The 18,359-nt window shown below is 37.5% G+C and overlaps 1 protein-coding gene across 11 annotated transcripts in view; it reads left to right on the plus strand.

The window, feature by feature from the left end:
* Positions 1-18,359, plus strand: part of KDM4C (lysine demethylase 4C) — a 441,772-nt gene that overhangs the window by 106,377 nt on the left and 317,036 nt on the right. For all 11 annotated transcript variants that reach the window (XM_030567955.1, XM_030567954.1, XM_030567956.1 and 8 more), the window contains exons 7-8: positions 5,667-5,770; positions 10,150-10,287. In XM_030567955.1, coding sequence (XP_030423815.1) covers positions 5,667-5,770; positions 10,150-10,287 — 242 coding nt within the window. The remainder of the gene's footprint in view (positions 1-5,666; positions 5,771-10,149; positions 10,288-18,359) is intronic.

The following is an 18,359-nucleotide window of genomic DNA, read 5'->3' on the forward strand; positions in this document are numbered from 1 at the left end:
AAGGTGCAGAAAATCTTCCAGCAAGTGACCGGTGCCCCATGCTTCAGAAAAAGGCAAACCCCTGCCAGGGCCTCTGCCAATCTGCCTGGAGGAAAATTTTGCAGCTCATTGCACCTTGTCCACCTAAAAGTCACAAAGATCTTGAGCCAAGTCTGGACCAAGGATAACTGTACTGGAAGTGATGTTGGAGAGATGTAGCCCATCCAAATAGAACAGCCCGAACTTGTGGGGAATCCAGTCGTACCCGAAGGTCTGGTCACCAACAGTGCAAGTGAAATTCTTGTCTCACCGGCAATATTATTCCTGCTCTAGGACACCATACTAGGGATATTGGTGTCCCTTTACCCCTGCCATGAGAGAAGTTTTGAATACACTAGTCTGGTTCTTGAGTTGCATTGTTTCCTATGTTCCCAATTCTGTTGCTCTCTAACTTTCAATGATACACTTATCCATGCCACCAAAACATTGTACTAGATTTTTCTGTCCCTGATATCTTAACCTTTTTAGATATGTGCACTCAGTCACTGCCCACTGTTTTTTCCCCACCCTTGTGTCTTGAGCTGATTATGCTTTAAGTATAGTGGATCTCAGTGTACAGTTTAATTTTTTTTTTTTATTCCAAAGAGTTTTTGATTTGATCACTCTCGGTCCCAACTGATTTCTTCTCTGTCCTCAAACCTTTAACCTCACCTTTTGACAGTTTTTTGTTAAGCTTTTACAGGGTTCATTTCAATGTATTGTAAATTACGTTATTATGTTGTACAGAACCCTGGGCATTATAGCAGGTAGCTAGTGGGGCTTTTAAAATTAGGATTATTATGATTGAGTCATGGCAACTGAAATGCATGTGCTGAGGCTCATTGGTATTTATCTCAGTAGCCCACTAGTAGTTTGCTAACCAGCGTTGCCAAATAAATTGGTGAAACTGCGTTGCAAGGGCTGCTCTTAAAAAAGGTCTTTGGGTTTTATTTACAATTGCAAAAGGGAGAAAAAATTATATGGCTGTTGTTGGAAAAAATTAGTCAGCACTGAATTTTAATGAAATGTGACACAATAATTAGTCCCTTCAGATTCAAAGGAATCTTAATAGACTTCCTAGTGCTTGCGCAGTGAAAGATCTGTATGACAACTTTGCATCTTAATTGAACTTCATATCCTTTATCTAAGAAACTTTGTGTTGTTGGGGTTGGGGAGTCAGCTAGAAAGGAATGCACAGTTGATATACTTATCAGAACCTGCCCAGGCAGACATGTGCAGGTGATTGTTCTGGAGTCTTTAAGAGACCCTAATAGACCTTAATGGGAGAATTGACATGGAGAATAAAACAGGTTGAGGGTGTAGATTAGGATGGAAGGGAAGGAGACTGGTTATTCTGAGAGAATGTTGCCCTACGTTTGTTCATTATTTTAAGACCTGAAGAGTATTAAGACAGCTGAATTGGATGGTTGGAAATGTCTTATTGTTAAAGTGCGAACGTGCTCCATAGAAATAACCTTCTTTTTGAATGGCAAAAGAATCTCTGCATGTGCTTTCTCTCTCATATAGAGTTGACAGAAGAGTCCAGATATTATTTCAATGTCTAGTATCTAAGTTTAGTGCCAGTCCGGTAATGCTTTCTATAGTATTTTTAAGCATGTATGTTTATTTTTACCTATCCTTTCATTTAATGACGTTTTCTCACTGTTTTTATGCAGTTGCCAATAAAACATTATTTTGCTTAAGACAAATGGAATTCAGTTTGGACATTGTAATTTTTGGGCAGTCTTTGGTTGGTGACCCACAGAGGACAAAAGTTCTCTAACCTCTCAAGAGGCCTCGAGCGTAGACTTCTAAACCTACTAATCTGAATCTCCCAGATTTTCGCCATAGATTCCTAAAGTTGTGCAGACATAAAGTGTCACTCTTTATAGAAATGAAATCTAGTAGTTGTTCTGAATGGGTATAAAGTTTATTATAAAGACTTGTTTTTACTCTGTAAAATAATATTGCTGATATACTCTCATACACTGAAAGCAAGACATTGTTTTCAAATGGCTTTTCTTTTTTTTGTTTGTTTTTCATGCGACTGTTAATGTGAACTTGTAAATACAACTGGAAATTATTTTGGAGGACCCATTAGGAGTCCTTGGTGGAGCAGACTATCAATTGAGGACAAGTTTTAAAGAAATAAGAGTCTAAAGTTAATCATCTAAATTTATTTTTGGACACCTAAATAGGGCTGGGCATCTCGGTCCCATTAGGTGATCAGCATTTTATTTTATTTTTTTAAAACTTTTGGATCTTGTATTTAGATGTCCAAATATGGATATATCCTATTTATGAAAATATTGTCTTTTCAACCCATTTAAATTTGAACTATTTTACATTGTACACAGTGATTTTGGTGAGATAATAGAAGGTATAATTTTAGAGGTTCATTATAAATATAAACTGATGCAGAGTACTTAATACACTGCACATTACCTTCCTTCAGTGGTTTTCCAATTTAAGTTAACTTATGGCCAGTCACCACATTTGTTTGGGCCCTGGTTACAAATCCATATAGAAAGAGAATTAAATAGATTCTTCTTTCATCATTGATTTTAATTTAAAATGTAATTCATGTAATGTAGTACAAACCTTCAGATTTTAAAACTTTGCTGGGTTCATTTAAAATGAACTGCTAAGAAATAGATTTTAGTATTGGCATATCTGTTGACAACCTGAATAACGTGGAGTGTTACACAGGAGTTTAGTGGATGAATAAAATGGACTTCTTTGGCATGCACTTTCCTTTCTCTTTCATGCAGTGGTGTGGTGAGCAGATTTTTGTAATTAAATGGTAACTTTATCCTAACTCATTTATCTATCATGTCCTTTATATGTTCGTTGTCAAGGTATTTTTTCCCCCAGTTTGAACGTTAGCTTCCAAAAGTGGGGACCTGCATGTACCCTTCTAAGCTTAATTCCTAGCTTAGACCTGATAGCGCCGCCACCAGCCAAAATACAGTGTTTGGCACACTTTCTGTTCCCCCAAAACCTTCCCTAGGGAACCCAAGACCCAAACCCTTTGGGTCTTAAAACAAGGAGAAATAAACCATTCCCCCTCCCAGACTTTTCCCCTCCCTGGGCTACCCTGAGAGACTACACTGATCCAAACTCCTTGGATCTTAAAACAGAGAGGAATTAACCTCCCTGCCCTCCTTTTCCCCCCACCAATCCCTGGTGAGTTCAGACCCAATCCCCTTGGGTCTTAAACAAGGGGAAAAAAAGCAATCAGGTTCTTAAAAAAGAAAGCTTTTAATTAAAGAAAGAAAAAAGTAAAAATTATGTCTGTAAAATCAGGATGGGAAAAAGTTTACAGGATATTCAGATCATAGAGACTAAAGGGACTTCCCCCACCCCAGCCTGAAATTCAAATTGCAGCAAACAGAGGTAAAAATTCTTCCAGTGAAATACACATTCACAAGTTAAGAAAACAAACATAAGACTAATCCGCCTTTTCTAGCTAGTACTTACTATTTTGAACATGAGACTGTTTCAGAAAGATTGGAGAAAGACCGGGTTGCATGTCTGGCCCCTCTTAGCCCCAAGAGCGAACAGCGAACAAAAAAAACACAAACACAGACTTCCCTCCACCAAGATTTGAAAGTATCTTGTCCCCCCATTGGTCCTCTGGTCAGGTGTCAGCCAGGTTCACTGAGCTTCTTAACCTTTTACAGGTAAAAGAGACATTAACCCTTAACCATCTGTTTGACATTCGTATATGAGAGAAAACAGATTAGAATATTGTTATCATTGGGGAAAAATGGCAATTACTTTTGTTATGTGAGTATGACAAAGGGAAAATGTGTTTTGTCCCTGTAAACCAGTTATATCATAAAATACAGATTGTTTTTTATTTGTTTATGTAAATACCATATTATGACAAAATTTACAAACTAAACTTACCAACCCCTTCCATCCTCTTTCATTGTCATGTACTTTTTCTTTGCAGTAGAGCCTTCCTAATTCATGATTCCCTAGTTAAGAAACCCATTAATTTTCATAAAACAGCAGACATTTCACCTTATATCTAATAGCAGAATGCTTAGTGAAATCTTCTGTACTGAACTTGAGACAGTATGGTCTCTTGGGGTTAAAGCAGATGTGTGGAAGGTAGGACATCTGGGTTCTGCTCCTGAATGGTCCCCAAAAACTTGCTGTGTGACCATTGGAAAGTCATGTAACTTTTCTGAGCTGGTTTCCCTCTTTGTAAAGTGCTTTGGGATACTTGTATGATAGATACTGTATAAGTGCAATGAATTATTGTTATTGAGACATCAATCATTTTGCAAAACATACTGTATAGTATATTATGAAGGTTGTATAGATAATAAACTAAATTGAAGTGGCCAAAATGAATTATTTTGAAATGATCTGCCTTAGGTATTTTAAAATCATATATGTTTGCTTGATTGCGAACAATGTGAATTTCAGTGATCCTCAGTAGATCTGTCATTAATGCCATGTACTTTTCTCTTGTAAAGACTTTCTCATAACTGCTGATCACTGAGTAACTAGGGCAAACAGAATTGTCTTCTTTATAATTTGCCTACTCCTCTCACCTGGTTCATTCAATAATGTTACAATCCAGTCTTTATAGCACTATATTTTATTTCAGTTATGTCACATTTTGATATCACAAACCAGATTCTGCCATCACTGAATGAACAGCGCAGGATGGCTAGACTGATTATAAATAATGAAGATGGTATTTAACCTTTAAATAGCTCTCTGTAGAACTCAAAGAACATTCCATTTTACATGTGGGGAAAGTGAGGTGCAGAGAGATAAGTGACATGCCTAAGATTAAAGAGGAAGTGTGTAGAGAGGTCTTGGAACAGAACCCAGACCTTCAGAAAGGAGGGTAACTTTGTTTTTAGTGATGGAAACCAACCTCTTTCTCCTCCATCTAGAGCAGCATTGCTATCTGATCTAGCTATGTCTCATATTTGGGGGAGAGGTTTGAATTAATTAATCTTAATTTTTAAACAAAATATTGTCATGTGCTGAACCACTATATTACATCAGTTGTTTGCTGATGACATTGCCACACTGACCCATCAGGAGGCATGTGGCACGAATATTCAGTGCTGGCTGTCAGCCAGATTGGGAGGAAACATCTTCAGCTAGCCACTGAGCATCAGCTGTCGTCACAGTAAAGAAATGGCTTGAGCTACTGCCTCCATAACCTCCAAGCTTTATATAAATATAGTTGAAAAATTAGGATTAGCCTTGAACAAAGAAATGTCAGGGAATAAAAATTGAAGATTCAACAAATGATGTGTGTCAACTTGTTTGAGATGGAAACATATTTTATTTTAATTCCTTGGAGTAATTGTCTTCCCCCAGTAAACTGGAAACATTATGAAAGCAAAAAGTCTGACAAGTGAGGTCCAAATTATTATTGAAGTGTTTTTTTCCCTCTTATTTTAAACCTAAATTCTAGCAAAAATAGGCTAATTTATATAGGAGAGAGCTTTGTTTTTTATATAGATATCGCTGTTAATTGACAATGATGAGAGAGAAATTTCAGCTTAAGTATGCAACTGTATGGTTTACTGTGCTTTAAACAAAATACCATTAAAGTTTCCTGTTCTTGTTTTAATTGAAGAAAACTCACTTTGCTTATTTTGCCTTATTAGGATTCTTCCCAAGCAGTTCTCAAGGGTGTGATGCTTTTCTCCGCCATAAGATGACACTGATTTCTCCCTCCATATTGAAAAAATATGGAATTCCTTTTGACAAGGTACCGTAGAATTTATTTAATGATGTGCCTCTGTGCTTAGTATCCAGGTATGTGTAGCTACAAAGGCAAAGCAGAACAGTATCTTTTTATTCAGGCCCAGATTCTGAATCACTGTTATTAAAACAAGCTTATGGGCCGTTTGGTTGTTCTCTTGGTTTAGTCTGGGATTTTCAGAGGAGCCTAAGGGAGAGTTAGGTTGCCAAATCCCGTTGAAATGTAATATAATTATTTTAATATGAAACAGCTTGGAAAATTAAAAACTTTTATGTTCCAAACTCATTTAGTAATAGCTTAATTTTTGAAGCCATCAACAGTCCATTATGTAATATTTTTTGATATTTGGTAAATAAAAATTTATTTAGAGTGGTACTGCTACATTAATTCATACAACTCTTAAATTAGTGGTATTAGATGGTGGTGTGTTTGGATAAAACTTTTTAAAGAAATGTTTATATGAACCCTGCTTTGTTTTCTTTAAGTAATTCAGTGTAATTTTTGTTAGCATCTTGTGGTGATAAGTTTCAGATGAAAATAGAAGATGGAATGAATGTTTGAAAATGTATTTATTGTGAAACTTTAATGCAACTTAGATGTAGTTAGAAATACCATAATAATAATAATAATAATCAGATGCTCCTTTTCTGGGCTACAGATTGTTTTCTAAAAAAATTAGTGCATATGTTATTATTTTGCTTTGTGCTGGTCGATAGTGACTGAGAATGGGTATACAACATGAACATTATATATAAAGCAGGAGAAATAAAGAACTTTGGCTTGATTTAAAAAAAAATCTCCTTTTGAGAAGGATTAAGTACTTTGCTGTTTGCAAAAACATTTAAAATACTCCCGTGTATCCTCCTCTCCACTTGATTTTTTTCTTCCCATGATCCTAGCTCTTCTCTCCCAAAAAGCTTTTTCATTTGTGACTACGTGTGCACTTCATGTGGGTGCAAGGCAGTGAAAGTGTTTTGTTTTTTTGTTTTTTTTTTTTAAATGGCATCAACCTATGCCAAGATTCGTTCAGCACCTTGGTGAGCCTAACTCAGCTCCCCTTGCTGGACATTTGTCTGTGTGATATTGAAATTTAGCAGCCCTCTGATCATTATACAGTTACGATCATTATATGGATTCTTGATTTCCCACCTCCAGCTTTTCTAAAGTGTATAGAGAAGTCCAAAAATAAGCCTCTATATTTTTATCATACTAAATCCACTTGCAGAATAAGCCCATCGGTTTTTGTTTGATTGTTGTCTCTGTTTTCACAAATGTGATTTATTTACTTATAGTTAGCAGGAGGATCTATGTATATATGCTCAGCTGCTCACTTTTTCACTCTCTAGACTGTATGGCTGCGTAGGGCTTCCTATCTTATTTAATTTAGATTTATGGGATATTATTAAATGAAGTTAAGAGAAATAATGTAACTACTGATTCTTTTCATACCCTTGTAATTTATTACTAATGTGTCAAATAAAATCACAGAATTTAGATCTATTGTTTTGGATTTAATGAACTTTAATCTGAGCAGTATATGTTTCAGCATATGGAAATAGTAGAAGCATAAAGTTTAACCTTGCTGGCAGATTTGTTTTTAACATTGTCAGGCTTGTGTTTGGGGTAGGTAGGTGAGTCCAGAGCAAAAAGGTCGGTTGCTTTATTTCAGTGTCTTGGACTTTCTCATTTTCTATTTTTAAAAAATGTGTTAAATTGTTAAATAGAATAAATTTAGTTCTGTCTCTTAGTGTTAGGAAGAAGCAGCCTGTACCCGAGTGCAGTTTTAATTAATGGGATTCAGTGAGAATGTGAATAGAAAGAATCAGGCTGTGATCTCTCGTGGCTTGCTGTGATAGAACTGGAAATGTGCTGAACACTGATAAGTCAGCCTACACCTACCAGGTGACAGCTGAACTGCCGCTTTTTGCAAAAGAACACCTGCTAAACTGTCATCAGTAGCGGGGTGCATGACAAGATAAATTTGGGAATTGCTGGCACTGAGAATGTTTTTTCTTATACGTCTCTGCAACATGATTTGAAAATTCCAATCACAATCACAGTGTGTGTTTCGTGTACTATATATTTATACACATGCTTATGCATATGTAAAGCGTCCAATTGCTTCACATTTATGCTGGAACCATAGGATGGTTTATATATTTGTATATAAAGTGTGATTTTTTTATTCTTTAATCTTATCTCATTGTAGTTTTTGCTATCTCCCCCCCCCCATTTTGGCCTAAAAGTACTGTGATGGTGGTGATATCAAGAACATGCCAGTATCTGGAGTGCCATTCCTTTGGGTTTCTTGTTGCATACAAACACAGAATGCACACACCACATTCATATGATTGTGAGAACAGAGTTTTGTGTATATGTGGGGTCCAAATGAGGAAACTAAATACAAAAACTGTTAGTATCATACTTGAGAGTTTAAGACATTAAAGGTAATATACATTTCTACAGAAGTGTAGTGTGACCTTGTTATGGTGGCTCTGTAAAAGTTACTAACTTTGAACTTTCTGACTTTTACTGTATTTAAAAGCGCAACCACAATGTTGCCTTACCATAGTGTATCTCTCCATTTTTGTGAGTGTCTCACCTGATTGCATTGTTCAGGCAAAGCATTATTAGACCCATGGAAGACATCCCTCTGATCACTAAGGTCTCCTTGTCTTCCATGAACCAGTAACTACTGCTTGGTGCCCAAACATCTGCCCTTAAGTATTCTTCACAACAAATAGCTTCTTTCCACTGGCCCCATTTTCTGACCTAAATTTAGTGTCAAGGGGGCATGTCAGATGAAGTATATGGATTTTCGTTCACCTCTTTACTCTTTGATCACTAATGCCATGAAGCAGCTCCTATCAGCCAGCTGAAGAGAGCATGTGGCTGGGCCATCTGTTCAGCAGCCTCCGGTGAGCTCATCCTTTCTGCAGCCTTTGATGGCTGGGATCTAATGGAGCTCCCAATGGAAAGTAAAACAATCCCTAACTGATGGGAACTCTTGGGGATTGCAAGCAGTGGTTCTGCTGCCTGTTCTCCACTGATGAATGGAGCAGACCCAAACAGCACATAGAGGTGCACATTACTCTGCTAGCAAGAGAGATTCCTGCCCACTGTTTCCTGAAAATTTATATTGCATGCTGTTCACTATCTGGTATTCAACTTTTAAGTGTTTGGTGATTCTGTTTATATGAAAATGACTATACTGTACAAAATATAGTTGTATATTTTGTAGTTTCATTGTTTTTTTCCCCTTACTATAACTTAATCTATTGAATCAGTGGGCTGCAGTCTCTTTCCACTGAATCACTCTCCATTGTATTTTGTAAGGAAAAGTGATCCTTTGGATAAATCCTTGTTTACTGCATAAAGTGGTGCTAAAGCTTCACCGCCCAGTGCTACTTGAGTACCTTTTCCCAGACCTGATGCTTCACACCCTCTGGGTAGAATTCTAGTCAAGTGCTATAGCAACATCCTTTCAATATCCTCAATACTGTTCAAAAACCCTCAGTAAAATAAGTGCTAATGGAGTGTTAGGAAGGAGATTTTAATGGCACAAAGTTTAGGACATTCATTACATCGTTTAGAATACAAAGAATCTTCAGCATTATTAGTTTTTGTGTAACATCACTACTACAACTTTACAATAAGTGTGGTTCTGCTTCCTTGAGAAAGATTTGGAAAAAATGGCACCTGTTTGTGTATTATCCACTAATAGAATGTGTGAAAGTTAAATTAGCACCTCATTTATACACACATAGTTCCACTGTCTGCAGAATAGATTGTCAGTGACACCTGTGAAACCTAATTAGCATTAAATGGGTCAGGCATTGAAAAGTTGTGTGGGGATGGGAAAGAGAGGAGAAGAAATCTCCGTCTATCCTACTTCAGTAACATGGAGCATCTGTGGCACCATTCCAGAGAAGCTACTTAAGGCCAGTGGATGAAGTAGCCTTCCCAGCCATTAGAGTATGCCCCCTCTACTGAGGAAGGTAGTAGCAGATGTTTAGCTCATATCTTCCCCTGCTGGCTGCCAACCTACCTTGTCTGGCCCTTTAAATCTTATGCTCTGTATTTATTGCCCCCCAGGTATTGTTAATAGGGGTTGTCTGCTTTTGTAGAAGAGGGAACATGATTTGCTCCCTTTTGAACGCTTTCTGAATTTGTGGCCTACTCTAATGTGAGGGTACTGGTGGGCCAGAAGCTTGTTATTTCAAAATGTAGTCAGTAAAGTCTCCTCAGGTGCATTCAGGTCTGCCTATATTTAATCCAAATTGGATGCTATGTGCCAATGTCTATTTTGACCTCAGCAAACATAATTTTCATTTCTTTAATAAGAGAAGGTCTTTTAAAATGTTGTTTGTTTTCTTGTTATGTAGATCACACAGGAGGCAGGGGAATTTATGATAACCTTCCCATATGGATACCATGCGGGATTTAACCATGGTTTCAACTGTGCAGAATCAACTAACTTTGCCACAATCAGATGGATTGATTATGGAAAAGTAGCTAAATTGGTAAGTAGGGAGAACAACAATTAAGTCATCTTGTACATCATGCTGTCAATGCAGTAATATTCCATATTCATTAACTAGCATGTTATAACACTTGCAGTACATGTATTTGTTATCGTAGTAGATTTTATGTATGACTTAATGTGTATATGGTATGTTAAAAATCTTTCTTTTTCAGGAGATATTTTTATGTAGTTAAGTTTATATAAGGCCATATAAATTGAGAATTATGTTTGGAAGGGACACACAGAATTTCTTTCTGTTCTTCTGAAACCCTATACATCATAGTCCTAGAGGCAGCTTGGAAATAACCTTATTCAAGTCACATATAGCAATTCAGCTCCCTTATCGAATTTTATATGTATCTTGGAAAACATGTCACAGACTTGAGGGGAAATGTGCCTGTTCAAAAGAGGACAAAGAACAATGAGAGGGCTGACCTAAATGAGCAAATTAAACTTTAATTGTGATTTTTTTTAAATGGCAATATTTTGTGATAAATTAAATATGCTCCCAGAGTGGAAATGTTTCATAATTTAAAATCACTAACATATTTTACAAAAAGGTGGTTTTGTGTCACAGTTTTAGTCTATGCAGTGATGTTGTAGCTATGTCAACCCGAGGATATTATAGAGACAAGGCGGGTGAAGTAATATCTTTTATTGGACCAAATTCTGTTTCTGAGAGAGACAAACTTTTGAGCTACACGATATAGCTCAAAAGCCTCTTTCTGACCAAGAGAAATTGGTCCAATAAAAAATATTGCCTCACCCAACTTGTTTCCACTATTTTAGTCTGAAACTTTGCATATGCTGCATATATTTTACATTCTGTTCACATACGGTGTGTGGGTAATATACTGAATCAAATGTGTGTATTTTGTTCAGCAAAAGGTCATTCATGTTATACAGTACTTTTGAATAGTGGAGAGATCATATAAAGAATGGATTATAAGAGCACTGTTTAGGATGCTTTGATAAATACGTAATGTGGAGCCAGTTTGCAGACAGAGATATTTTGTACTGACAACAACAACATCTACAAATTGTGTGCATGTTACATTAGCTAATGAGATGACAAGTGAATTCAGTTCAAAAGCAAACATGGGAGGAGGTGGGGTTGCAGCAAAGTAATCCAGGAAGAGTATAGGGCTAAATATGTGGCATTGGAAGAAGACTTTGAGAATATTTTCTTTTAGCAGAACTTCTTGATTTTAGGCACTATTGACTATAATTGTGAATGAGATTGATGAGTGGGTTTCAAGAGATAAAAGGCCTGAAAATGATTGATTGTTTCATGTAGCCTATACACAGGCATTTACTGTAATGAAAGTAATGAAAACATTAATAAGAATTTAAAATGTTCAGCTAGGTCTTCACTTTTAAAGCAAAACTTACATTTATGATAGGTAATTAATAAGGCCCTGATTGGAAATACTGATTTTTAAGGTCTATATATTTAGTAGCTCAGTGGTTCAAAAGATAGTAAAATGAACCACCATGTAGAAGACTTGAGTTTAATATAACTCTACGGGTCAAATTCAAATGTGGGACAAGCTGATCTGTAGAAAAATTAGTGGAGTTTCCCTCTCTTGGTCTTGAATTTGCTTCTAAAAGTCCTAATTTTTGGCTAGGAAGTCTTGGTTCATTTTGAGTACTCTTTGTCCATGGAAAAAGCAGTTATTGAAATACATTGACTTTCATGCTGTGTAATACTGTGTTCGTGTATTGTATAAGAAGGTAAAATGGCTCCAGGGTGTTTGTAATCAATTCAAAGTGTCTGAAATCTTCCAAATACTATTTTAATCAATAATAATATCTGCTATAGAGAAATCTTAGGGATTGTAGTGGAGTGTGAATGCCAATTCCTGTGACTAGAGGCCACAGTCATGAATTGCACTCTTCATTTTACTATATATAATAAAAAATGTCAGAATTAAAGCCTGACTCATTGAACATTTTGCTTCATTTTTTAATTAATCAAGAAAAAGACTTGGAAGTAGTATTTGCCAAATAAAACATATCTCAGGTTATTGCACAACTTTCATAGAATATCAGGGTTGGAAGGGAGCTCCGGAGGTCATCTAGTCCAACCCACTACTCAAAGCAGGACCAATCCCCAACTAAATCATCCCAGCCAGGGCTTTGTCAAGCCTGGCCTTAAAAACCTCTAAGAAAGGAGATTCCACCCCCACCCCCCGGTAACCCATTCCAGTCCTTCACCACCCTGCTAGTGAAAAAGTTTTTCCTAATATCCAACCTAAACGTCCCCCGCTGCAACTTGAGATCATTATTCCTTGTTTTGTCATCTGGTACCACTGAGAACAGTCGAGATCCATCCTCTTTTGAATCCTTTAGGTAGTTGAAAGCAGCTATCAAATCTTCCCTCATTCTTCTCTTCCTCAGACTATCCAGTTCCCTCAGCCGCTCCTCGTAAGTCATGTGCTCCAGCCCCTAATCCTTTTTGTTGCCCTCCACTGGACTCTTTCCAGTTTTTCCAAATCCTTTTTATAGTTTGGGGCCCGAAACTGGACACAGTACTCCAGATGAGGCCTCACTAATGTGGAATAGAGGAGAAAGATCACGTCCCTCCAGTCTGCTGGCAATGATCATACTTATACATCCCCAAATGCTGTTAGCCTTCTTGGCAACAAGGGCACACTGTTGACTCATCTCTAGCTTCTTGTCCATTGTAACCCCTGCTGCCTAGCCACTTGGTCCCTTGTCTATAGCAGTGTATTGGATTCTACTGTCTTAAGTACAGGACTCTGCACTTATTCTTGTTGAACCTCATCATATTTTTTTTGGCCCAATCCTCTAATTTGTCTAGATCCCTCTGTATCCTATCCCTACCCTGCAGTGTATCTATCACTCTCCTCCCAGTTTAGTGTAATCTGCCAACTTGCTGAGGGTGCAATCCCCGCCATCCTCCAGATCATTAATGAAGATATTGAACAAAACCGGCCTCAGGACTGATCCTTGGGGCCCTCCACTTGATACTGGCTGTCAACTAGGCATGCAGCCATTGATCAGTACCCGATGAGCCCAATGATCTAGCCAGGTTTCTGTCCACCTTATAGTCCATTCATCTAGCTCATACTTCTTTAACTTGCTGGCAAGAATACTATGGGAGACTGTATCAAAAGCTTTGATAAAGTCAAGGAATAATGCGTCCACTGCTTTCCCCTCATCCACAGACCCAGTTATCTCATCATAGAAGGCGATTAGGTTAGTCAGGCATTACTTGCCTTTGGTGAATCCATGCTGACTGTTTCTGGTCATTTTCCTCTCCTCCAAGTGCTTCAAAATTGATTCCTTGAGGACTGTTCCATGATTTTTCCGGGGACTGAGGTGAGGCTGACTGGCCTGTAGTTCCCTGGATCTTTTTAAAATATGGGCACTACATTAGCCTTTTTCCAGTCATCCAGGACCTCCCCCATTCACCATGAGTTTTCATAGATAATGGCCAATGGCTCTGCAATCACATCCGCTACTCCTTTTAGCACCCTCGGATGCAGTGCATCTGGCCACATGGACTTGTGCTTGTCCAGCTTTTCTAAATAGTCCTGAACCACTTCTTTCTCCACAGAGGGCTGGTCACCTCCTCCCCATACTGTGCTGCCCAGTGCAGTAGTCTGGGAGCTGACCTTGTTCATGGGGGGGAAAAAAAGCAATGAGTACATTAGCTTTTTCCTTCATCCTCTGCCAATAGTTTGCCTCCCCCATTCAGTAAGGGACCCACGCTTTCCCTGACCACCTTCTTGTTGCTAATGTACCTGTAGAAACCCTTCTCGTTACTCTTAATATCCCTTACTAGCTATAACTCCAAGTATGATTTGGCCTTCCTGATTTCACTTCTGCACGCCTGAACAATATTTTTATACTTGTCCCTGGTCATTTGTCCAATATTCCACTTCTTGTAAGCTTCTTTATAAACACTTCTTTTCAACAGCAGTTACATAATAATACAAAGCTAATGGAAACAAAACAACTTGATGATAATTATTTATTATAATGATATTTGTTGGTATTTGTTCATGCTGTACAAATACAACTTGATGGAATGTTAAGGAAATGCATGTTACTGCTTTAATGTTCCAATATTAATTGTAAAACAAGATACATTAGGGAAATGTTAAGTTACAACTTTACCTGTTATACTTGATATTTAAAGACATTATATTTGAAACAAAGGCATGTGGGAGACAGACAGACGGAGGAGCACACCGTTTATTAAAGCGGATACTCTAAATCCTAGTAAGGAGGAGAGGCTAGAAGTTGATGAAGTACAGGTAGTAACTGAAAAGAAACAGCCAAATGAAAGAGTCCCATTCAATGAAGGGAGATAACTAAATATTGACAAATTTTGTACATGTTCGTATACAAATGCTAGAAGTCTTAATGCTAAGATGGGTGAAGTTGATCTCCTGGTATTAAATGAGGATACTGACATAATAGGCATCATAGAAATTCGGTGGAATGATGATCATCAGTGGGACATGGTGAAAAATATATAGGCATGACAGAGTAGGGTTGCGCTAACGGGGAAGTGGCGCTATATATGAAAAAAAGCATGGAGTAAAAATCTAAAATGAATCAAACTGTACCATAAAAATCTCTGAGAATAGAAATTACATGCTTGAACAATAAGACTATAACAGTATGACAGTGATTGTGAAATGCTCAGGGAGATTAGAGAGGCTACGAAAACAGAAAACCCAATAACAAAAAGAGAAGAGAGAAGGTCCTCTCATAGATTGGTAACTGATTAAAAGATAGGAAGCAAAGGGTAGTAATATATTGTAACTTTTCACAATGGAAAGGCGTAAATAATGGGGTCTCCCAAGGATCTGTACTGAAACCTGTGCTGTTGGACATATTCATAAATGATCTTGAAAAAGAGGTATACAGTGAGGTGGTAAAATAAGATAGTTAAGTCCAAAGTTGACTGCGAAGAGTTACAAAGGGATCTCACAAAACTGGGCAACAAAATGGCAGATGAAATTCAGTGTTAAGTGCAAAGTAATACACATTGAGAAAAATAGTTCTAACTATATATTAAAAAGAGATAGGGTCTAAATTAGCTGTTATCACTCAAGAAAATGATCTTGGAGTCGTCATGGATAGTTCTCAGAAAATTTGTGCTCAATGTGCAGCTCCAGTCAAAAAAAGCGAACAATGTTAGGAACCATTAGGAAAGGGATAGTTAATAAGAGGGACGCTATGTAATAACACTATATAAATCTCTGGTATGCCCCCACCTTGAATGCTGTGTGCAGTTCTGGTTGCCCCATCTAAAAAAAAACATATTAGAACTGGAAAAGGGCAACAGAGAAGGGCAACAAAAATGATTTTAAGGATATTGAACAGCTTCCAGACATGGATAAATTTAAAAAGACTGGGACTGTTCTTCTTAGAAAAGAGATGAGCGTATGTGGGGGGTGGGGTGGGTATGATAGAAATCTATATAAAATCATGACTGGTGTGGAGAAAGTGAATAGGGAAGTGTTATTTACCCCTTCACATAACACAAGAACCAAGATCATTCAATGAAATTAATAGGCAGCAGGTTTAAAACATAAGAAAGTACTTATTTACACAATGTACAGTCAACCTGTGGAACTCATTTCCATGTGTTGTGAAGACCAAAAGTATAAGTGGATTTAAAAAAGCATTAGATAAGTTCATAGAGGATAGGTCCATGGATGGCTATTAGCCAAGATGGTCAGGAACGCAACCCCCTGCTCTGGGTATCTCTAAACCTCAGACTGCCAGAAACTGGAACTAGATGACAGAGGATGGCTCCCTTGATTTGTTGTTCTCATTGCTTCATTCTCTCTGAAGCATCTGGCACAGTCCACTGTCAGAAGACCTTGTGTGGCCATTCTTATGTTCTTATATTAATAAAAATAGAGAAAACAATGTATGTTGTTAACTATTCTTGCGTTATATTTGTACAACAGTTTTAAAGCATGCATGATACCAGAGCTTTTGCAAACTGAAAAATACTGTTTCTTGGCCTTCTGTTAGGCAGGAAGTGGAAAATGGGTAAATCTATAGTTGCTTATACTGGAACTCCAGAGAAATTTCCAAAAAATGTCAATTAATTAAAAAAGGATAAGAAATCCTCTCTGCTTCAGAAGGCTATTGTGATGTTAGTAGGTTATATCCACTATTATAATATTATTATATCATTTAATAAAACAAGCCACACAGTTTTATGTTGTAATTTATGGTTCTCCAGACTGGCATGGCTCACTGATGTTGAAGTTTAATCTGTTGCTTCTTCTCTGTCTGTGCATGATACTTACGTGATTTTTAATTAGGGGGAAAATTTTGGATCTAAATATAATTTCTAGATGACTGTTACATTTTTCTCTTTAATATGTATTATATTGGATATGCCTTTCTGGTAGCAGTGAAATGCAGTAATCTAGGTCAGTAGAGTGTAGCGTTCACCTTACAGGCTTTTGTTGTACTGGAGACTGATTATTTTTCTGACAAGGCAGTTCTGAGTTACTTACAGCTGTATTATTGTCTATGCCACTTTCCCTCCAAAAACCCCCATATTTAGCAAAAACAAAAAAACAACTAATGAGCTACCACCTTCATCCCTTTTTTTGTCTCAACAGCAGCTAGATGTGTAATAGCATACAATTTTTTATCGAAACTACAGTAAATACTTAAGTTAAAGAACATTATTATTGTCCTAAAGAAAATGCCACAAGGTTAAGGGCCCAATGAAATAAATTGCCTACATTAACTGCAGTTTTAAATAGGTCATGTCTTTAAAATGAAAGGCATGTTTTGAACACAGAACTAGAGGAAGCGAACTCCTCAATTCCAGTTCTTGCTCTGAAACAGACTCATTCTGTGGCCTTGGGGAAATTGCTGAACTCACTGTCTCAGTTTCCTCATATGTACACCTACCTGCAACAATACTGTTTTAGCTGGGGCTGTCTTTACTAAAGTCCTGGGGAACATGATAGCTGCACCTCTTTCCCAAAGGCTGCAGTGCTGCATGAGGGCTGCATGTGAGAAGGCTGGAGACTAGGTGGAGAGCCTGCATGCTTTTTCTGCTGTCTCAGGTACTTCTTTCTACTGTAGTCTCAGTGCAGTGAACAGAATGGTGACACCTGTGGAGACAGGTCTGAGGTCTGGCACAGATAAGAGACGCGTGGGATGAGGGGCACAGTTGACACATGATAGAGTGCACAGGTTTGGACAGGGGACAGAAGGAGATGGTTAAAGGTGATAAAGGAAAATAGAGAGAAAGGTGGAGCATTCCAAACCTTCCCATGCCCTAGAAGAGAGAGAACAGAAACAACATTAACTTCTCCTCACTGATCCTCTGGGAAGAGAGAGATTCCAGAGAAGGAAGGGGGCCCGGCATCCATCCTGACAGCACTTAAAGGAGTGGGAAGGGAGCAGGCTGTCTGTGAAATGGGTTTAAGTGTTCAGATACTATAGTGACAGGAGCTAGAGAAAACCCTAAAATTAGATAAAACTAACTGTATTTATCCCATGGTAGGTCACATAGGTTAGTTAGTTATGTTTGTAATGTGCTGTGAAGATGAGAGGTGTATACCATACATTTTAAGTATTATTAATAGTCATCCTGTAGCTTCAGTTTCCAGAATTTAATTTGATACCAAAATGTAAAGGGTATGAAAGAAGGCAGATAGGACATTTCTTCAGACTCATGGCTTATTATTTACCTAATGGAGCTTACGTTTATCTAAGTAGGCTGGCACTCCTTGCTGTTCTGCAAACAACATTTTAAGTTATCTTACTCCAGTGCATTTTGTTAATGTTGGTAAAACAGATGAACCAATGTCAATTAGTTTGTATGTTTTGCTGGGATCTACTTTAATTTGTGCCGAGTAGGCAACTTGTGTGCTGAAGTAGGGACAATGTTCAGGCATTAAAGTTACTGAATATAAGTGTTTACACACCATTTTGATTAATTTTTTTGTATTCTACAAAATCCCTTCTGAAGTGATTGGATAAAAGATATTCACTTTAATCCAAGAATGAACTTGCATCTCTCTCTTTAGCCAAGATGTAATGATGTGT

Source organism: Gopherus evgoodei, chromosome 6 (genome assembly GCF_007399415.2).
Source record: "Gopherus evgoodei ecotype Sinaloan lineage chromosome 6, rGopEvg1_v1.p, whole genome shotgun sequence".
Taxonomy (NCBI): Eukaryota; Metazoa; Chordata; order Testudines; family Testudinidae; genus Gopherus; species Gopherus evgoodei.